The sequence below is a fragment of the Rousettus aegyptiacus genome, unplaced genomic scaffold (assembly GCF_014176215.1).
Source record: "Rousettus aegyptiacus isolate mRouAeg1 unplaced genomic scaffold, mRouAeg1.p scaffold_m13_p_2, whole genome shotgun sequence".
NCBI classification, from domain to species: Eukaryota; Metazoa; Chordata; class Mammalia; order Chiroptera; family Pteropodidae; genus Rousettus; species Rousettus aegyptiacus.
In genome coordinates this window covers 39,223,163-39,246,750 of record NW_023416295.1, presented here as the reverse complement: position 1 = coordinate 39,246,750, position 23,588 = coordinate 39,223,163, and the positions used below count along the sequence as shown (strand labels likewise).

Here is a 23,588-nt window from a genome sequence, read left to right as displayed (position 1 = left end):
CTAATAAATCCTTTTGGTTTGGCTCTCATCTGTTATATATATCTAGAATCAGACTATATGTTACCTCCCCTTCTGCTGCCAGTCTAGTGTGGGCAACTGTCATCTTCCATCTGGACCACTACAGTAGTCTCCTAACATATCTCCCTGCTTCCATTTTACCCTCTCTCCTCACAGCAGCCAGAAAGATTTTTTGCAGCATAAGCATAATATTATGTCACTTGTTACAGGTTGGGTTTTCCTGGAAGGAAACTGAGGTAGAATTTAGTATGTGAAACCTTTTTAAAGAGTGTCCTCTTTTAAAATGAACATTTATGAAAGGGAGGGGAAAAGATCTGGATTGGGCCAATAGATAAGTCGAGAGGTTATGCAGGCCCAAAGACAGGCTTAGTCAAACACATGTTGACCTGTAGAGCTAGAATGACTCTTTAGAGTCGTTTCAAGTTGGACTAAGATGGCCAGTCTTTATGGTCCCTCATCAGTCAGTCATGGATGTGGTCTGTCCTGTAAAGGATGCACTCTTAGGCAAGATAGCCTTCTGCAGCTGTGGCAGCCCCTGAAGGGGTTGTCAGCAGTCAGCCAATAGCACTCTCAGACAACAGGCATTTATCGAAGGAGTGTCTGAGCAGGACAACACAATATCCATGATTCCTATACCTATTTCACTCCAGTAACTTCCCTTCTCACTCAGAATAAAAGTCAAAGTCTTTATCATTTCTCTCTGACTTCATCATCTACCACTGTCCCTTCCTTTACCCCCAAAGCCACATTAGCCATCTGGAAGTTTCTTGAATCCCCCCATATCCTGCCTCCTACCAGTATACTCTCATCTCAGCACTTGCTATTCCTTCTGTCTGCAAAGTTCTTCTCCCAGATTTCTACAGGTTTGGCTCCTTCACTTTATTCAGGTCTCTGCTCAAATTTCTCTTTATCAAAGTGACTTTCTCTCACTAGCCTATAACAAACAGCACACTCTTCTTTCACTCTGTTCCCTTATTTCACTTAATTTTTCTTTTTAATACTTACATTATGACCTAATTGATTGATTGATTGATTGATTGATTTTCCACTCACTACTTATATCCACTTGGATATAAGCTCCAAATACCGCTGTCTTACTAAAGCAGAGCCATACCCCAGGTCAGCAGATATGGTTCACGGTCACTGCAAGTGACATCAATCGAACATAAGAAAATCACTGCTTTTAAAGAACGATGAATTATTAGCTCTCTTTCCAAAAAAGACAGGACTTTATTTTTATTCACTGCTAAATGCCCAGTGGCTATAACAGTGCCTGGCACATAGTAGATGTTCAATAAATATTTGTTAACTGCAATTATTTTGGGAGTGGGGCAGTATTCCATAGTAAGTAAGAGCTAAAGCATTGCTTTGAAACCAACCTAGGTTTTATTTGTGGTTATAAACTTATAAACTATGAAATGTAGGATGTTATTTGTTCTCTGTGCATCTGAGTTTTCTTAGTTGTAAAATATGGACGTTATAATATTATACACACAATAGGTTTTCTGGTGAGATCAAATGGAATAAGGTGTGTAAAGAACCATTAAGCACCTGATGGATAACACCGACAATCTAAAAATTGCCTATAAGCATGTTACCTAGCATGGAGTAGGTGCTCAATAGTTGGTAGTTTTTTTTTTTTTTTATCATTCATGATAAATATATGAAATGATTCGTGGTTACAGTTGATTTTGATGAACCTGTGATTGTTTAACTAACGCAAATAATTTTTTGGTTCTTCGCTTTAGAGTGCCTTTTAGGCAGCCTGGGCTGATTGATATCTCACTCTTTTCAACAGGAAGAAATTTGGTTTATTTTATGTCAGAAAGTTTCAACACTAACAAACATATTAATATGTGGTGTTGGAGAACATTTTCATTAAATGCGACTTCTTCACTTTACACGTGTGTTTATACATTATGTCTAAGTCCATTTAGAGTTGAATTTTAAGTGGGGGAAAATTACTAAAGGAATCTTGTGATTTCTTTTGCAAAACAAATTATCTTTTTGTAATAAGAATCATTAGCCTGTTTCGTAAATTTGAATGTTTGCATACTTGATTTTCTGAAATTCATTATGGGACTTGCTGTAATGCTTCTTTTAATGTATATTTACTGCATAAAAGGCTTCTTTAGTTTTACCGATGGTGAAAATGTAGAAGGGAAGTCAGAAAACGCGTGATTTAAGCGCTTGTCAAGTTGCATCCAGAAATAATTTAAATTTTAAAAGAAGAAAAATATCTTTGCAGATTTTGTTACCTCACAAATATACAAAACAGTTTTTACCTAATGAAAGTTCTTCTGGCCAATAGCAGCACGAGGTTAAAATGTGAAGGGCATAAAAAACGAGAAATAACTTTTAAGGTCCACTGTAGCACCCTCACCTTGCCCCCGCCTGGAACGGATTAGTTTAAAAGCAGGCGGGAAGGAAAGGCTCTGTGAAGTCGGAAGGTTTGCTGTCTTACTAAAGCAGAGCCATATCCCAGGTCAGCAGATATGGTTCACGGTCACTGCAAGTGACATCAATCGAACACAGAAAATCACTGCTTTTAAAGAGCGACGAATTATTAGCTCTCTTTCCAGTTAAGTCTTAGAGTTCACCATTCTGCGTGAACATTAACGAGAGATTCAAACAGCGACAGTAGAAAAATTAATGTGGACTACTTAAACCTGTAAGGAAAAGGCAGGTTTTCCGAAGACCGGAAAAAGAAACGGCATCCAATCGGCGCCCGTTTCTCAATGGCCAATCAAACTCTGTCTTACTTTGCGGAGCTGGGAAAAAAAAGACCTGAAGAGGTGCCTCCGGGGTTTTGCCGCTACTGTCACCTGGAGGGCGGTGCACCCCTGAGGCTGCATTTCATACCTGAGCAGTAAGGGACAAGCAGTTTAGCCCTTTTCTATGCTGGCTGGATCTGCTTGTCTTTGTTCCTAGTCACTGCTCATGTAATGCACTCCCTTAACCAGGAAATTAAAGCATTCTCCCGGAATAATCTCAGGAAGCAATGCACCAGGGTGACAACGCTAACCGGAAAGAAAATTATAGAGACATGGAAAGATGCCAGAATTCATGTCGTGGAAGAAGCAGAGCCGAGCAGTGGGGGTGGTTGTGGTTATGTGCAGGATCTTAGCTTGGACCTGCAAGTTGGCGTTATTAAGCCATGGTTGCTCCTGGGTAAGTATATCGATTTGTCATTGAGTCCTTTTAATCATAATACTTTCTCATTATTTCCCTTAATAGGTAATAGTTTTTACTATCAGCTATCCTGCCAAAAAATTGAAATGTTTCCTTTTTTGGATATGGAACTTCATTAGCTAGCCAGAGATGTTCCTGTCCCCACGATGTAAGAAGCACAGGTTCTGGTAGCACGTGGCACCTGGTATTTGCATTTTAGAAAAGACTTCGTCCTGTTTTTCTGACTTCTCTGGAGTATAACACATTGATGTTGTGTATTCTTGGCTTATAAAAGGATATAGCTGTTTTTTTAAATCATCTAATAAAAAAGAATGTTTTTATTAGTCAAAACTGCAAGTGACAAGTGTTAGTTATAGAAAGGTTAATACTTGAAATAGTCAAGTGCTTGTTTGCCCGCTCTGCTCTTACAAACCATATGAAATGCATGCCTCTTGTGGCCACATTTGTTTATGGTGGGTATTTATAGAATGTTAAGGAAAAGCTGGACTTTTAATTTATAGCTGTGAGTCTGATGGTTTTATGATATTTTGTATTATGGAATATTGATTTTCTAGACAAAACATAGTCTACAAATAGCAAACAAAACCGTTATAAAAGTACAATTTGTTAGTTTAGCAAGAATATGATATTCTTTTAAAACATCGACAATGTTTTCAAGTAGGTTTGAATTACTTTTTATTTATGAATAAAGACTTAGAAAGATTAATGATTTGTCAATATGCAGCCAAGTCATTCTTGAGTAAAAAGAACACTGAATTGGAAGTCAGAAATACCTTGGTACTATGTCAAGTACACACACATCTCACTCCTTTAAAAACTCTGGAAGGAGGGATTATCAGTTCCATTTTACAGATAGGAACTGGATTTAAAATTGGTTAAGTAAATTGCACAAGGTAACATACCTAGTAAATAACAGCTGGGCATCAAGATCAAGTCTGATCGACTCTTACTGTTCATTCATAAATAGACTGCCTTAGGGAGTCCAGGTTTTCAGCCCTGCTCTGCCTCTAACTTATCATTTGAGCTAGTGCAAGTCATTTATCCTCTCTGGTCCTCCAAAAACTCATCTGTAAAGCTGAAGTAACAGTGTCTGCTTATCTCATAGGGTTGTTCTGAGGTCGTTGTGAAAGGTTTTTTGAAAGAAGTCAACAGCAGTGTACATAAGTTGTTATTGTATTGTGTATTCTATGAATTGTTACATGAGCTACCTTTAAATTCACCAAATAAATATCTTCAACTAGTTTCTGCGGCCCAATGAAAATTTAAGTGGGTCATGTAGGTAGTCTGGAAGGTTCACCCAGGACTTACACAACATTTCTAGAAAAGAAAATATGTCCAGGCACAGTTTTCAGTTATTTGGCTTCCATTGTAATAATAGTGGTTTAAAATTATTGTAGAATTTTAAACTCTGCCTATTATTATTGTTATTATTATTATTATTATTATTATTATTATTATTTATCTAGCTTATCCAAAGTAAGATGATTGAGGTAGTGTTCTCAAATGGACATTGGAACCCTTGCCAGGATCCTGGGAGGGTTCTGGAAGGGGCCTGTGAAACTATTCCTTATATGGTCCCCTCTCTGGACCAGGAAATAGGATATTTTCATAAGGCACAACCGCCTTTCTTCTGAAAGGTAGATGGACCTTTTTCTGCCTAATTACAAGTGCCTTATTCCCAAGGGACTCATGAATGGTTACATCTACTGTTCTTCCACATGAATGATGCAGGGGTTGTTTCTGACCAGACTAGGTTTCTTTCTAGAAATGGGGGCGTTTCTAGGTTGCTTGGAAGAACTTCCTTCACCTCTTCAAAGCAACACAACTCCAACCCTGCACTACATGCCAAAGAACTTTTGTTTTTGGTGGGGAATAAAGACAATGGAGAACTGTTAAAATATAATCTTCTTCAGTTAGCTTATAAATTTAACCAAGTTTCTGCCTTTCAGAAATCTTGCGTAGGCCCTTTAACTATCTAACAGGTTGATAAAAGGTCTTAGTGAGCATTTTTTGTCCTAGGCTTTGTAAATTATATTTTACAACAAAAACTTCTAAGACTTTTCTTTAACTTGATTTGGAAAAGTAGAAAATTCTAATTCTCCTGGGCAGTTAAAAGATGCACACATTATTTGTCATATCCATTCTGTTAAGAAGTCCCAATTAGTGACATTTTGAGATCTTCAATTCTAAGTGAAAGTTTGGGATCTTTTATAAGGTTATAGAGGAGTCCGAGATCTAGGAAGCCTGATATTTGTGGGGGGCAGATAATACATTAAATTTGTATAGCTCTTCACAAATATTATATTACCTCGTTCTCATATTAATTTATAACACTTCTATCCATTTATGAATCTTTGTTCCTACTAATTTTCTTAAATAAAAAGATTTCTCTTTGGAGGATCATTTATTTCCCTTTCTGTAATGTACTAATGTTTTGTTTTGGTTTGGTTTGGTTTGGTTTTGATTTGTAAATTAAGGTATGCTACATCAGAATTTATAAAATACTTGCTATTTTAATAAAAAGGATCTCTTAAAAAATAGAAGCAGGATTCTAGAGGTCTTATGTATCTTGTTTTTTATGATGCATGTATTATGATTGCGAAACATTAACGTTGTTAGAAGTCTCAACTATAGCATGTAATATATATTCTTTCTAAATCAGCTATCTCATCTGTGTTTATTTTCATAATAAAACCTGGCCAAGATAATGAATATTAGTGATTTGTGTTAATGTACAGTATAACTGTTAATTGTTATTATTGGACCTCTTTGTTTAGTTGTATTCCTATTCATCAATGTTTTTATATTTTTAAAATTGTAATACAATAAAATTGACTTGGTATTTAGTTCTGTGAATTTTAACACAAGTATAGATTCATGTAGCCGCTGTTAAAATCATCAAAGTCTTAAAATTGATATGTTTTTTAATCTTAAAATAGTTTATAAAAGGATAACATTCTATTTTTTCAAAACAAAGATTTTTAAATAATATATCATAATGTATGATATAGTGTTTATTTCTTTCAATAATAAATGTTTTTCCAATAAAGTTTAACGTAAGACTGCAACATAAAGCAACCATTTAAAATTGGAGAAAAGCTGATGTTTATGTCTAGAATTTAGAGAGAATTAACTTGAACTGGGTACTACCAACTATTAGATGAAACGCACAAACCGATTTCCTGAAGTTCGTTTGTTTTTCACTAAAATTGTTCCCTTATACCAGGGGTCCTCAATACCCGGGCTGCAGACAGGTACCAGTCTGTGGCCTGCTAGGAACTGGGCTGCACAGCAGGAGGTGAGCGGTGGGTGAGCTTCATCTGTATTTGCACCCTTTCCCCAGCACCAGCATCACCGCCTCAGCTCTGCCTCAGATCATCAGGCATTAGATTCTCATAGGAGCATTGCACCCTAGTGCCAGAAAGGCTGGGGACTGCTGCCCTACACTATTAACGTTCTTATAGTTTTATTGTTCGAAAAGACAGAGCATACAAGCTGCATTTTTTAGTTTAGAGAATATAATAAATTTATGTCAATATAGTCATATTTGGAAGTCGCTTTCCAAATATGGCAGGCAACTCTGAAAAATAATTGACCTATTCCTTTTGAGTGGGTGTGTGTGTATGTGTGTATGTGTTTAATGAACTGAACAAAGTATCCGGCATTGATAAATATAATAATGACAGCCTAGGATATATAAAGGAAAGAATTTCATTCATGCATGTTTTTTTTTTTTTTATCTGAAGGATAAGGCAGAATAGAATTATTATTTAAAATACATACATATTAAACCACCAAATTTCAATTTATTTGATCCCATTTTTTCCTCTGAAGATGATTAGGACTTCTGATAGAAAACTGAAAAAATTTTCTAAATTATGAAGTACTTCAAATGTGTAGAAAAATATCAGATAATAATATAACAGATTTATCTGTCCACCATCCAGCTTTAATAAATGTTAATATATTGATAGACTGACTTTTAGGGAGAATACAGTCAAATGTAGGCTCAGTAAGGAGCCTGTGAGCTTTGTATTACCAAGAGTATAGTGACCAACCAGCAGCATACTTACTGGCCTTTCAACTACCTAAAATCATGTCATAAAAGGTGGCAGACTTCCAAGAAGGGTAAGGTAAGAAAACATTGTTTATCGAAATGGAACTTAATTCAGGAAACTAAAATACTTGAAATCTTTAAATAATTAACGCATTATTTTTTTCAATTGCATAATACACCTTAACTAATTATTCTTTTCTATGAACTTGCTTATAAAGTAGAGTAAATTTCCAGGTATGAGAAATCTGGAAAGCCAACTTTGACAAGAAGAAACTATAAAAAGAGTACAACCCCAGTGGTACATGGGATATAGGTGGAATTCTATAGGCCAACAGTGTTTGCTTTAAGCTACTGGGTGTTCCCAAAGCAGCTGGGACTAAGCCAGTTTGTGTCTTTTTAAAAATATTTTTTAAATTACAAAAAAATAGATATTTATTGTAAAGATTACTGGTGAGCATAAAGAAGAAAAAAAATCATCTATAATTCCACTGTTAACATTTCGTTCTATATACTTTCTGTCCATTTTAAGCATACAGATTTTTTGTTTTTACAAAAATGGATGATAGTATTTTGTAACCTGCTTTTATCACCTAACATATTGGGAATATATTTTCATGCCATAAATATTCTACATTTATCATTTCTCATACCTGTATATATTTCACTACATAATTGGACCATCTTTTATTTAACCTAACCCCTATTATTGGGCTTTTTTTGTGTGTTTGTTTTTAACAGATTAAAAAATAACCTATTATTGGGTTATTTTTTGTTTGTTTTATTTTTGTGGTATTACAAACAATACTATGATGAACATCTTGATGGCTGGTCTTTGTGACATCCAGAACTTTTAGGACCAATTCCTAGAAATGGGATTTCAGATTCCAAGAGTATATATAAGATGAATATTTGTAATGAATATTTCCAAATTGTCTTTCAGAATGTTGGTTTGAGGTCCTCTCAAGGTGTATTTTTTAAAATAAATGAATAACTAACAGAAATACTATAAAAAATGGATTAAAAAGATGATTATTTTTATATTCAAGGTGATATGATTTATTTTTTATAGGGTCACAAGATGCTGCTCATGATCTGGATACACTGAAAAAGCACAAGGTAAAAATGTTCAGGTCTGACACCATGTATAGGAAATATTTTAATTGTTACATTTATTTAGGAAAAACTGTATTGGTCCATTTCAGAGTTTAATTGATAATGTTTGGGGTTATCATTTTAATAAAGTTGTGAACATTATTACACCTAACTCAAATGTGTGTATTTATAATCCACGTTTTCAGTTTATATTCTTTTAATCTCCCTTCATGTAACCTCAGGAACCTGATTTGGAGGCACACGTTCTTGACTCTGCTCATGTAGTTCCCTTCTTCTTGTTTTTCCCTTCTTCTTGTTTAAGTCCCACCCAGGTCTTGAGTCTCAACTCACATATCACTGCCTCTCAATGCCATTTTCCTCCCACCCTCCTCCATACAACTAATGTAATTTGTTACTTATTTCAATATTTACACACACACAAAAAATTTTAGCCCTCTACTATTTTGTCAAGCACTGCTTTAGGGGTATTGAATTGCTGTGGTGTAAGGAATGCAAGAAGTTCTTGTTCACATGATGCTTATGATCTGAAGGTCAGAGAGGGGAGAAAGACAAATAAGTAGCTCCAGTGCAGTGCATTGTTGTGCTTTGATGTGGAAGAGCAGGATGCTGTTGGAATGCTTAGGAGATAATGCCCTTAATCCATATTTGTGTTGGGTTGGGCTTGAGATAGGAAGGACAGGGAATTCTTCCTGGAAGAAGTGATATTGAAGTTATGCTTTGACGGGGAATGAGGAGAGAGCAGATAGAAGAAATGGTTTATGTAAAGACCCAGAGACAAGAGAAAGGTTGATGCTTTCAGGTACAGAAAAGAAGTTCAGTAACCCTGGAATAGAAAGTGGAGAAAAACGTGTATCAGGAGACACAGCCAATCTGTGTAAACCAGTGTAAATTATTTGGACTTGGTCCAAAAGACAGTGGAAAGCATTGAAAGGTTTTACCCAGGGATCAAATACGCATTTTAGCAAAATTGTTCATCAGAGGCAGTATGGAAAATAGGTTGGAGGGTTGCTCAAGCTAGAGATGGGAGACTAGTCATGAGACTTGCAGTAATCTAAAAGAAGATGATAGTGGTTTAGATTAGGATTCAGTAGGGATAGAGAAGTAGATGGATTTGAGGGTTTTTTAAGAGAGTAGAATCCTCACAATTTAATGATAAATTACCTATGGAACAAGGTGAAGGGAGGGAGAGATTGAGGAAAAGGAGGAGTCAAAGCTGATATCCAGATTAGAGTAACTAATACGGTTGGTGTCATTTCATGAGATAGGGAACAAAGTAGGGAAGAATAGATTTTAGAGGAAAAACAGTGAGCTCAGTTTTGAACATTTTTAATTTCAGATACTATGAGTAATCTAGCTTAAGTTATTCAATAGACAGTGTGGACATATAGGGTCTAAAGTTCAGGAGAAGTAAAAATATAGATTTAGGAATCTTCAGCTTATAAGTAGTGATTGGAATCATTGGAGTAGACAAATCACTTGGGGAAAGTATAAAGTGAGTGGAGAAGAGGGCCTATAACAGAACCCTGAGTAACACCAAAACATGAAGAATGGTCAAAGGAAAAACAATTTACAGCCAGAAAGGAGGATCTAAGAGAGGTAGTAGGAATGTCAAAAAAATGTGGTGTCTTAATGTCACCCTGAACATGCCTGATCTTGTCTGATCTCAGAAGCTTAGCAAAGTAAGATCTGGTTGGTATGTGGATGGGAGACCACCGAGGAATACCAGGTGTTGTAGGTATTAAAAAAACAAAAACAAAAATGTGGTGTTTTAGAAGCCAAAGAAGGAGAGCATTTTAAGGAAGAGTCAATGATGTCAGATGCTGCCAGAAGTTTAAGTACAATTAGCACTAAATTACATCTATTGGACTTGTTAGTGATGTTTGTGGGAACAGTTGCATTTGAATTCTTGGCCAAAGCCAGCTCAGATTTCAGAAGAGAAATGGAAGAAATGATGGCAGAAAAAGAAAAAAAAGAAAGAAAAAAAAAAGGAGAGGAAAATGGGATGAGCCAGAGGAGGGAGATATGAGAGTTTTGAGCATGCTTTAAGGCTGATGGTAGAGGAAGGAACTGAAAATGCAGGAGAGCAAGAATTGTGGCTAGAGAGATGTGCCAAGAAAGTAGTAGTCATTTTGACCCTAAACAGAGGTGCCATAATGAGCATTATAAAGGATGTGGGAGCACATCATCCATTGCAGTAAGAAAGCAGAAGGAAAAGGTGAGTTCAGGTGTAGGCAAGTTTTTAATTCTGATGATAAGATGTGTGGGTTTCTATGATGGCTCCTCTGTTTTTACTTTAAAGTAGTAAGTGAAGTGATCTGCTAGAGTAAGGAAGAGATGGCACGGTTGAAAGTTTGGGGGAGGGGAGTGGGGGAAGTTTGAACAAGCTGTTATGAGGAATGAGAGAGAGCACCTACTAGGGGAATATAGTTGGTTAGCATTGCTGAGGGTCCAGTGAAGTTGGCTCTCATAAATTTATGGTCACAGTAACTGAAATATTGTGTGACTTTTCTCCAGCAATGCTTAGAAATCTGGGTATAGAGTCAATGTTTACTAGACAGGTGCAAGAGAAATGAACAATGGACTATAAGCTGAATAGAAAAGAAAGTAAAAGCAAGAGGGGGCTGATAAGAAGAAAATAGAAAGAGTTGACAGTTCTTGTGAAGTCTAGTGGGAGAGCTGAATGGAAGAGCTGGACCAATAAGAGCGGGATGCCTGAATATATGGTATCAGCCCTGGAGCAGTGTTGGGCATTGGCTTTAAAGGAGGGTGAATGATATGGAATGATGATGGAAGTCATTGGAAATGAGGTTGTCAGGAAACTGTTAAACCCAAGTGGAAATCGATGTTCCCCAGGATAATGGTAAGACTTGGGGTAGGGCACAGCCATCTGAGAGTCAGATGGAATAATGAGCAAGGATTTTTTTCTAGAGAGTAGAAAAGAAGTGATTTGGAAGAGGCAGGGAGTCGCCAAAATAATTTAACCCTGCATCTCACCCATGAGGTAAATGAGTGCTAGGCCCCTTTCTAGGTTCAGGAGATATAGAAATGAACAAGGAATAAGGTCCTTGCTCTTAAAATATGATACTTCGAGATGGGAATACATTCTTTGAAAGAGCTGAAACAAGGCAATGGGAGGAGTTGGGGGACAGCAACATGAGTTAGAGTAGGCCTTTCTAAGGGTATTTCATTTCAACCGAGACTGTATGACAGTCAGCCATGTTGGATCAGGGTGAAAAAACTTCAGGCTGGGAGAATGGCAAATATGAAGGCCTGTGGGGGAGGGGAGAGGACAAGTTCAGTAATCTATTCCTCCCTTCTGGTCTCATAACTTTGCTCTCCTGTAGCTCTTTATACCTGTACTTTGTGTCATTACCCTCAGTGGATGTGTTTTCCTTTCCTCTATTATTCAGCAAACTTATAGAAGATAGCTAGTGACCTTGTCCTACTTACTTTTATTTCCCACAGCCCTGAGAAAAAAAATTTGATTAAACTGAAGTTAAAAATTATGTGATATATACTTGTAACTAATTTCTCCAATTCATTAACTAATTTGATATGTTTATTTGTCATGTTTAAACTGGACTCTCCTTTTTTGTTACAATAATTTCTACCTGATAATAAGAGATAATGGTCTGGAATTGCATAAGGATATGAGAATTACTATAGTTCTTAACAGGAACCCTCTTAGATCAGTATCTGAACACAAGCAGAACAAGATTCAAAGTCTTACACTAATTAATATTTCTTGGTAAAAATGAAAAATAGCTGATAAATTTGTTCATTGGCAAGTGATATTATTTATCTCCTCTTCAAATACTAGTTCAAATCCCATTTTGTCCTGATGATATGACAAGAGACTATTTAAAAGATCCTTCTTTCTCTGTATTTATGACCTATTGAAAAGATAAACCTAAATAGAGGATGTCTAGAAAAATTTAAGGATGCTACAAAACAAAATCGTTGATTTAAATACATGGTACATTTCAAAGGAATATCCTAGCATTCAAATAAAGTGCTGTAACTAAAAGTTCTCTTGAGGATAATTTCAGAAATTTCTATAGGAATTTTATTTTAGCATTTAAATATGGTAATAATGGTTGCTTTATTAATAAGGTACTTGAGTGCCTGGTGTGTGCTGAATAAAGCACTGTATAGGACAGAAAACTGGGTGTGACATAAAATGTTCCAAGTTATTTATGGCAGTATTGTTTATGATAGCAAATCATTGAAAACAAACCATGTGTCCATCAATAGAGAATGGTTACATGAACAATAGTACACTCATATCATAAAATACTACAATATCGCTATGAAAGAACACAAAAAAAATCTCTAACTACTGATATGAAAAGATTTCCAGGATGTATTTAATAGAGGAAAAACTCTAAGGTGTTGCTTTTGTGTAAGAAAGGGAGTAAATAAAATATTTGCATAAACATACTCTAAAAGAATACACAAGAAACCAATAAAGGTGGTTATCATTAGGGTGGGAGATAATGAGGTGGATACAGACAGGGTGAGAGCAAGATTTCTTAATATTTCTTTTGATAATATTTTGAACTGTGCAAAAAATAAAATTTTATTAAAACTGGAAATTATAATGCATAAATATGAGGACTAAGGTAAACTCTATGCCTAGCACATACTAAGTACTCAATTAAGGGACTGTTCTTACTGTCTATTGTAAAGGGCATCCCAAGGGCAACCATTGTTAGGGCCTCTGCGACTGCATTTGGCAAGTATGCTTAATTACTAAAAGGGCTTTAGGCTGGGTTCTTGTCACTACCACCACCTGTGACTCAGTAGTACCATTCTTTTTGATCAAGACCATTCAGAGTCATAAATTGCATTTCCAAACAGTAAAACTACCTACACATTGGGTAGTTTAATAGTCCACAATATTTGTAATGCACTTTTACCTTTCAACAGGTTTTCCCAAGATTCTCATTGAGTCTTCTTCATTATCCTGTGATGTATAGGGAAGATATATAGGTAATACATATTTAATATACATAATGACATATATATATGTATATATATATATATATATAAATTCTGGACATGGAGGTGGTCAGACTTTATTCTTCATCTTTTGGGAATGTAGAATATAGTTGTAAAGACAAAGTAAACACATCAACATTATAAAACATAGGACTATATTATGTAATTAAGGGTAGAATCATACCATCCTTCCAGAAGTATACTGGGAGTGACATAGATTTCACTGGGGAAAGCAAAAGGGCATTTCAGATTTTATTTTCTGAAAATGTCCTTCCTTCTTTCTAGCTTCTCCCTCCCATCTCTTGTTTAAGAGTCTGGAATAGACATTTGAGGGTTTTTTTTTTTTTTTCTGTTGCCTTTCTTCCTCAGGGCAGTTAGGTTAGTCAATGGCCTATGGCTCTCTCTTCATGAGGTCTAGCTCTGAGTGTCTTAATATTCTTTTGGTTGGGAACCCCAGAAACCTGAGTAAGGAAAAAGAATGTATGATGGTTTAGAGGGATCTCTGGCACCGAGGGTAGAGAGTGGCCATAGAAGGCCATTGAAAATAGCCCCTCTCTCCCACTGGCGTCGTAGCCCCTCGTGGCACTTCTACTCTATTCATCTCAATTGGAAGCAGGAATTTTTCAGCTTCTCTGAGCACTTAATAGAAAATGACTGTCTTAAAGCTCTCAGGTTTGTGGATCATTCTAGCTGTCTTTTATGCCTATTTTTTAAATTTCTGAAGATAATATGATTAGCCTAGCTTAAGTCAGGTGTCCACCCGAATCCAGTCGGCTGTGCTTGGGGAGTGGTTGGGGGTGAAGAGGGGTGCTGCCAGAGACATACTTGCGAGGGTAGTGGGGCTAGAGAGGCAGGACTGGACAAGCACTCTAACATATGTGTGAACTACATAAGAATTTTGAGGTCAGGCAAAATTGAAGACACACACTAAGAATAAATACAATGAGAAGCATGTCATGACAAGAAACAGTGACTCATTTTTCTCATGCATTTAGCCTTTGGATTCTCTTAATGGCTTTCACTTTCCATGCCTCCTTCCATTATGCTTGGTGGACTCTAGGAAAGGGGCTCAAATGTGTACATGGAATAGGAGGTTGCTTATGTGTACCATTTGAAAGAAAATCTTTCATGGCTCTCGTGCTTTTCAACTAGACTAATTTGTCAGAACCTCTGGATTTGAGGCCTTGTGACATTGACATTTTTTAAAAAGCTCACCAAGTGATCCTAATGTGAAGCCACGCTTGAGAGTCATGGTACTTACAAACAATATGAAGGAAAATTGGGAAATAATTATTTAAAGGGAAATTTGTGCTGCTGATACACTCCTCTTAAGTTTTTTATGTGGACATTTAGTGATTTTTTTTCAACAAATATTTTAAGTACTTACTGTGCTAAGGTCACTGCTTATTGACAATGTTACTTATAATAGTGAGTATGTTAAACATGGTCCCTACCTTCATGGAGTTTCTAGTTCAGTGAAGGACAATGTCTAAGTGGTAACAGCTGTGATAGGGGAAGTAGAGGTTGCTATGGGAGGATAAAACACTTCTGTTGAGGGATGAGGCAGTCAGAGAAGCTTCCTAGAGGAAGTACTATTCAAGCGAGTCATGCTTAACTTGTTTATTCTTGTTACATATCTCAACATCCAGTCTCTTTTTAAATAACCTAATTCACGAGAATTTTTAAAAATTATCTTTTTCTCTTTCTTTAAGGTGACTCATATTCTCAATGTTGCATATGGGGTTGAAAATGCTTTTCTCAGTGACTTCGTATATAAGAACATTTCTATATTGGATCTGCCCGAAACCAATATCCTGTCTTATTTTCCAGAATGTTTTGAATTTATTGAACAAGCAAAAATGAAGGTAAGTTTTATTTTGATCCAACATTCTTCAAAAGCCGAAATTTTAAAATATGGCTTTATTAATCAATCTTTGTTCTTTTTGTAATGAATATTAAGAAAACTATTATGAAATTGCCCATCAATAATATTTCATTAATTCCTACTACAACTATTTAGTTCTCTAATAGCATTTTTTCAGTGAGATATTTAAGATTAATTTCTCATCTTCTAATATCTTCTTGAAAAATGTTAGGAGATAAAATTCTTCACTTAACTGAGTTTTTTTTTGTATATGTGTACTTGATTTCCTTTGACAGTTTATAATTACCTGACATTTGACCAGTTGCATAAAGATCAGGTGGACCATGGGATGAATGCTATTCTAGTCCTTTTACTATTTATGAGGATTAATATGCATTCATTTTTATGGCTGAGGTGGGGATAGTGATCTGTGCATTTTTAGTAATAGATTTTTTAGGGCGCTGTAAGGACTAAATGTATATTGCTTTACCGAGGTAGTATGAAAATGCAGATCCAAAGCTGTCTATTGGTTCTTCGACTTTAGAAGACCAACAGACAGTATAATACTTTGATCTTGGTACTGGATTCGGGTCAACACTCTGACAGGCAGGATTTCTAGGTTGGCTGTTACCAATGATAATACCTTGAAATGATATCATTTTTAGTCAGTATGTAATTTTCGCAAGAGAGTTAACTCTCTTGGAGCACCTGACAATTAGTGACAATTAACATTAGAATCCAGCTTAATTGAATTATGTCTAATGATCTCCTATCTTTTCTCCTCTTTCTCTCTCCCTCTCCCTTAGGCGGTTCTTTCACTTAGTAATTCATTAAGTGTCATATGTGCCCAGCACTGTTCTAAGTGCCTTCTCTAGATTACCTGGAAAATATAAAACTGTTCAACCCTACCATTCAACTTTATTTAATAACAGATATTTGGATGAAAGAAAAGAAAGAGGTTTTCTAATTCAAAGCCTAATATTGGCCACTTTGTTCTCCTGTTAAAAATTTGATAGGCTCTACATTGTAACATTCCAGGATACCAGTAATTCATAATAAAAGTAAAATGATAGTGTTTTACTTTAAGGATATGTAGAATATGCCTTTAGGCCCCTTTTTGTGTGTGAAAAGTTTTGTTTGCTAGTACGAAAATGTGTATTTGATATTCCATGTTTACTGTATTATTTGTTTTACGTGATTTTTAAAATATGATATAAGTAATCTTTATGGTTATAGAAAAATTGGAAAATACAGGTAAATAAAAATGAAGATCACCCTATTTTCGCCATTTAGACATTACCACTGGTAGCACTTAAATATATTTTTTTGTAAAACAGAAGACTTATTTACAAAAGGCCTGAACTTGGCTCAGTTAATCTGTCAACAAATATTAATTACTTATTCTGAAAAGATATGAGGACTCATATTGCTGCCTTCAAGAAGCTTGCAATCTAGTTGACAAGCTATTAATAACAACACAAGAATGAAGAAAGCTTGATAAAATGGAAATACTGTAACCTAATTATTACCTGCCCATAGCAAAATTGTGATTTGAATTTATAAGAGAATGCTTTCTTAGAAATGAAGAACAAACCTAATTTATTTGATTAGCAAACACATATGGAATATCTACTGTGTGCCAAAAATTGCACTAAGTTTGAGGCATACAAAGATGGCTAAGATAGTTCCCTGCCCTCATCTCACGTAGCAAGAGATAGCCTTCTTAGAGCAGAAGCCAGAGTTAGCTGGAGCAAGACAAGGAACAAAGGCCTTCCAGGCATAGGATAACAACAAGTACAAAAGAAAAAAATTGCTTTATAAATTATTTAATTTTCACTATTTTGAGTTCTGGAAAGGGGATATAAAGCCAATAAATTTTCTGGAAATACTTTAAAGGACAGCAGGATACCGAAGGAATAATAACAGGTAAATAGGTAAATTCAAAGTCTATGGAAACTAACAGAGCTAGCTGTCACATAAAAAATATGAGAGAAGAAAATACCAACATTATTAAACCTTAGCTAAATCTGTTTGCACAGTGTGTAAGACTGAAAATAAAGCTAGTTTCTTTTTCAGAGGCATAGGTATGGTTCATAAAATACAGGTGTCTAGTATGTAGTCAGAAAATATGTAAAATGACACAAGGGTATCTTATTAAGCTTATGATTCTAAGTTTCTTTGAAATATCGAATTTGTTTTGAGTTAAAAGAAGTTCATTAATAATTTTCATCAGTTACTATAATATGATTTTAAAATGTATTCAGTCTCATAAAAATGAACTATAGTACAAAATAAGAAAAGTTTCATATATGTGTAGTGAATATTTCTGTTTTACTTTTCTTAAACAGAAGATTAATATCTGAAAATTACTCAGAAACATGTATAAAATATATATTATATGTAAGAAAGCAATTGAAATTGTCTTTTTATATAAGGATTTTCAAAATATTACTGATTTTATTGTTAATCATTTGACTTTCTTGAAATGAGATGCATTTGCAAATTTGTTACAGCAGATCTAGGAGAGGAATTTTGCAGCATATTTATGAATCTGAGAAAACTGCCTTGCAAAAGTAAAATAATCCAATGAGCCATAAACATAATGCTGTTAATGTATGCTTTGGGTAGAGAGTTATAAATTTTGGTTTTTTTAGTTATAAGTTTTGTTTTTTTCCCCTTCCCTTGTTACCATCTTTCTATTGTTGTAAGTTTTTAGTTATAAGTTTTGTCTTTTTTTCCTTTCGCATGTTCCCATCTTTCTTTTGTACTATACCAAAAGAAGAATCAGGAAATGAAGCAACTAAAATGTCTAGTTCTGTAGGGTGTGCTCACAGTTCACTACATTTCATTTAGATCATTAACTTTTTAAAAGCCTGAAATAAGCCAACCTGTATCAATGGTGTTCCATCAGATCTATCACATTCATTATTAATGCAATATTACCCCCTCAGCATTGGTCTTGCACTGTGTACCTTTTCACTTGTAAAGTATCATTTGCAAGTTACCTGAAACGTTTTTTCATTTATTGACCTCATGCTAGTGTCTAATTACCTTTTCCACTTCACATTGTCGTGAGCTATTTGTGTCATCATTTTACTACCTTATAAGTTTAACTGTTTTTTAAGTTACTTCCCTCCAGAACAAATTACTTCTAAGGGGAGAAAATTCTTTCCTTGCTAATCATTCTACATGTAGATTTACAAGGTAGTGACACTAGTTTCTTCATGGGAACACTGTGTGTACTTAGAATGTCTCAGGCTTTCTGTTTAGTTATGATTATGGTTTTTTCATGTTTCCACATATTTTCTGTAATTTTTCTTTTTTTTATAGTCATGTGGCTGAGTTACTACGCTTTTATATATACTTAACTAGATTACTTCAATTTAAGAATGATACTGTTGTAGAATTATAAATACATCATCGAAGCATTTCAGTCCTGGGGGTTGGGAAGAGGAGGTATTGGTTAATTTATTGATTGTTTTTTTCATTCTTTCCTTACAACAAATTGTATTTTGATAATTGAATAAATCGAATTAAGTAAATTGATAGAAAGAATATTTTTATTTTATAACGTTAAATAGCATAAGAATGTATGATCGATTTAATAATCTTTCTCAAATGAATAATGAAGTTTTGTTTGATTTTATTGCAGGGTGGAGTGGTTCTTGTTCATTGTAATGCAGGAGTTTCCAGGGCAGCTGCAATTGTGATAGGCTTCCTGATGAATTCTGAAGAAATCTCATTTACCAGTGCATTCTCTTGGGTGAAAAATGCGAGGCCTTCCATATGTCCAAATGCTGGTTTCATTGAGCAGCTTTGTATATATCAAGGGGACAAAGAAAACATTAAGTGTGACAAAATACAGGAATTAGAAGGGGACAACAGTTCATGAGTTACATTCTTGAGATAATGAACAACTGTAATTTCTGACTTGGCTTCTATAGCTACCTTTCCCCTTTTTGTGGAGATTAGATGAATAAAAACTTCCTTTCTCTTGCCTTTTTTCAAGTGGAAATGGAAGTCAATTGATTGTCCCGTGTTAGTGTATAAATAATTTAAAAAATAATTTTATGTTTTCTTTGGTATGATAATGTATGATTAAACACTTCTTTGATTTGCTAAGGGAGAATAACAATGTATTACCAATAATTGATTTATGTAGAAGGAAAAGGTTTAAATTTGAAATCTCTGTTAGAACGTGGAAAGATTAAATCGGTTGATTAAGATTTAGTATTTTTCTGTTCCACAAATGTTTCCATGAAGGAAAAAACATGAAATTCTACTTGACTTACTGTTTAAGAGGGAGATAAATTTCTCTGTAAATAATTTAAGATTAAACCTTCCAAAGAGATAAACAAAGTATGAAGATTTACACTATATTTATATAGTGGTTACCATGGTCACAAAATTTTTATTGTCCTTTTATGAAAATGTACCCACTTTTCATTTTCATATTTTAAAAATCTGATTCTATCCCTTGCATTTATTTTTAAGTTTTTATATAGATTTTCTTTCTTATATAATTATGAGCTTATGGTTCTTTAATTAGGTGATCTAGTCTCCTACACTGTGTACTTTTTATCTTGGGTCCCTAGCATTCTGTTTTTGGGTCCCATGTCATTTTTTGATCTCCTTGGATCTGTGAGAAAATGTTTTATAGATCATTTTTCAGATGTAATTTGTTCAATGATCTGTTTTCTTTTTCAATATTCTACTAGAGAACATATTTTTTAAGGAAAGAAGGGTTATGGTTTTGTAAAAAAAAAAATTAAAGACAATCTTAGAAAGTATAAAATCATTTACAATTTTATCTCTGGCCAGAGGCTTTGAATAGTTTCTTTCTATAAAAAATTCAGTCTCCATAGTGGCAAGGATGAAACTGACATCATAAATTTGCTTAAAGATATTATTTTTTCAAAATAAAATGTACTTAAAATTACCTATAATAATTAAGATAGGATTTAATAGCTTTCAAGTAGCCTTTCATGACTTAGAAAATATCATTACCATTTAGATTGTATTAGGAAGGTCCCGGGCTCTTCTGAAATATGTATTATAGAGAGCAAGCATATTCCTGTACATAAGTGGGAAAGTTTAAATTGAGCACGTCCATGCATTTGATAAAGCAGGCTTTCTTACACTGTCAGGAGCAAAAAGTAAAAGTGATAAATGCAAAGTATGTTTCGAGATTGCTTATAGACGGACAAAACGCCATCACATGCAAAGCTATGAACATTGCTTCTGTTGAGAAGCAGCATAAATGTAATCAACCTACAGTGAGCTATTCGAGGCCAACCAAGGCAGACAGAATCTTCTTTATGAGACTGTATAATGTTGTCTCTGTAGTCAATATTGCTGAGGGTTTGCAGAGTGAACCTTTTCCATTCACATGACAACATTTATTTAAATACATTTTTTTTTTTTTTTTTGCTTGGTGCTGTTTTAAGCCATTAAATGTGACATGAAGCACTGAACAGAACTTTTTCACGATGGATAATGTATTACTTATGTCTGTAGCTTGTATGCTTAGTTGTTGCCTGTAATGATCTGGTTATGGTGTAAGCTCCTATCTTCTGAATTATTTACAGAAGTGCTGTGAACATTGAACATAGTAGTTTGCTGTATCTAAAATAGATCAATGAATGCAATTCAGTCTTTTAAATTAGGGGTATTATGTAAGGAAATGATGGGTTATATTTATAATATGTTTATTGTTTTCCTATAGATATGTCACCCTGCCATACCTATTTATAAAAAGGAATTTCACCATTATAATTCTTTATGTCACATATTATAAATGAAAAAATATATACCAAATATAGGTATGTTTTCAGGGAGAGGGAAATATTTTGAAGAGTTTTTCCTCTTTTAAAATAGATTTTCTGCCAACTTTATGCTTTAGGATAGGTGTATAATGACATATAATTTTAACTGAAAACCAAGAAATATTTAAATTTTTGGAAAAACTAAAGAAATCTTTTTTTAGATTCTTTAGGATAAAATTTATACCATTAACTCAAGACACAGAATCAGAGGAAATGGAGTACAGTATATGACATTGTTGCTGCAATTTTACTTTTGCATCCTTTCTTCCCCATTGAACCTTGATTGACATGTATGAATATAGCACATTGAAATAGTATGAATATGTATTACGTAACCTAGGGATTATACTTGGATTCTGATTGATAATTTCTGTGGTGATGGGGAAACCCTGAACTTGTTACATGATCTTAGTAACTAAGATCGGTCAAATGTATGTAGCAAGTCCCTCTTAAAGATAATTTCTTAAAGGTCCTTGAATGTAGCAAGTATAAATCAGACCTTATAACCTTACCCAGTGAGTTAAGCAAAGCTACAAAACATTTAAAAATAACATATATAGCACAATGAATTATTTATTTTTCCAAGTGACTCTAAATAGTTGATTTTTCTGCCCAAAGGATCCTGAACATATTTAGTCACTCTGTAGTTATTTAAGAATTTAAACTCAGAAGATGAAAAAGTTTTATATTCTTGTACAATAGAATTTACAGTTAACAAATATATGGTTTGTTTTCATTGATATACTTTAAAAATAACATAACCTTTCTATTTCAGGTGAAGTTTGACTTGTTTTGTATGTACCCTGTTTATAATGTACCATTTATAGTTTCTAAGTATTGATATACTTTAATAAAATGATAAATTTACTATTTCTCCTGTTAATATCTTTACTTCTTTGAGGTTGTTATAAAGATTTGACATTTATTTGCTGTTAAATCCTGGGCTAACAGATTTTTTGACAGGACACAAAATGGTACATTTTGCAATATAAATTAGTTTAAGGTCTATGGAGATTTGTTTGCGCCAGCCACTTCAAGCAATGAAAAAGCTAAAGTAAGAGCTTATAATTGGCATTACTGTGAATAAATTGTCAATGAAAATTCAATGGAACATCCAAGTATTTTAAATGGAGAGAATATGCTGAATTACTCTCAGATTAAACTACTGAGTATTCTAACCATGACAGCAGAGATTATTCCAACATTATCTGGCACCTGGCTCCCACACACGTTGTTACTTCTCCGACCTTGCTCATTGCTGATTGCTTTCCCTCTAGTTTTCTTTGTTTCAACCAAACAGGCCTCTGGGCTTTCTATTCCTTGAAAATGCATAATCAGGGCCCCATTTCATTACTTGCTGTTCCCTCTACTTGGAACACTTTCCCCCAGTAACATTAGATCTTTGCTCAAATTGCCATCTTGATAGAGCCTCCCTGACCACCTTATTTAACATTGCTCCTATTCCTAACATGTTTTTCTCCTTTCATGTTTTATTTATGGTATAGTCCTAGTTATCATCAAAATTCTACATATCTTACTTATTTTTTTTTGTTTTTGCCACCAAAACTTGAGCTCTCCATGAGGGCAGAGATTTTTACTATAGTGTTTATACGATCTATAAGATGTTTAAATATCTTACTATGTTTTTTATCTATTATGTACCCCATAATGGCATTCAAAATTGTGTTGGAAGGGAAGGAAGAAGGAAGGAAAAAAACTGATGCGTGTCTCCAAAAGTTATATATAAGTTTTGGTATTACTTTTTCACTTCCAACAGATACTAAGAACCATTTAATTGGTTAAAATGTAAGGAGCATCAGCTAAACTGATGTTTCCTTTGATGTCTGGCTGCCCCCTTTCTGCCAGTTGTTTGCTATAATGAAATAATTAGAAAAAAACTCATAAATTTACAAATGTAATATTTAATTTATATGAAGACATAGCTTCGTTCATAATTATTTATAGAGGTCAGATAATGCAAATAACTAATGGATTAGTATTTTTTCTGGACACCATTCCTACATCTTAAACACCACGAAACTCTTTTAGAGTTTCACTTGTCCCTCGGCTATGAAGTCATGGTTCCTCTGTGTGCTCTATGTGACATCACAGTCTAAGCGACTGACGATCCATGCTATACCAGCTGCCAGAGGCTGAGATGTTGAGGACATGAGTGATAAGATATTCCTTTCCTTGCTCTCTTTCTATTCTTTTCCTGAAGTCTTACTAAAGGTGGGTATCTTTTTTCTTCACTTCATTTAAAAAACAATCCTTTTTATTTTTAAAGTAGACTGAGAGTGGGATTTTAAACAAGTTGGATTTACTTTTATATACAAATATTGCATCTTAACAGACATAAATAGGTTGATGAGTATTCAGTATACATGGTAGTATACACAAGTAGTTTGAAAAAAATTTTTGAGGTTTCACATGACTTTGTAAAAATTTGTTTTAAGAAGAAAATTAAAAAATTTTATCTATCTATCTATATATATATATATATATAAAATTAGAAAGT

The 23,588-nt window shown here is 34.3% G+C and overlaps 1 protein-coding gene across 1 annotated transcript; it reads left to right on the top strand.

Annotated features, from left to right (window-relative positions):
• The first annotated feature begins 2,792 nt into the window (after positions 1–2,792).
• DUSP19 (dual specificity phosphatase 19) lies at positions 2,793–19,275 on the top strand. The gene is made up of 4 exons (XM_016149774.2): positions 2,793–3,189; positions 8,337–8,383; positions 15,094–15,246; positions 18,898–19,275. Exons 1-4 carry the CDS (start codon positions 2,964–2,966, stop codon positions 19,135–19,137), a joined length of 666 nt encoding a protein of 221 aa, XP_016005260.2. The 5' UTR covers positions 2,793–2,963; the 3' UTR covers positions 19,138–19,275.
• The last annotated feature ends 4,313 nt before the right edge of the window (positions 19,276–23,588 follow it).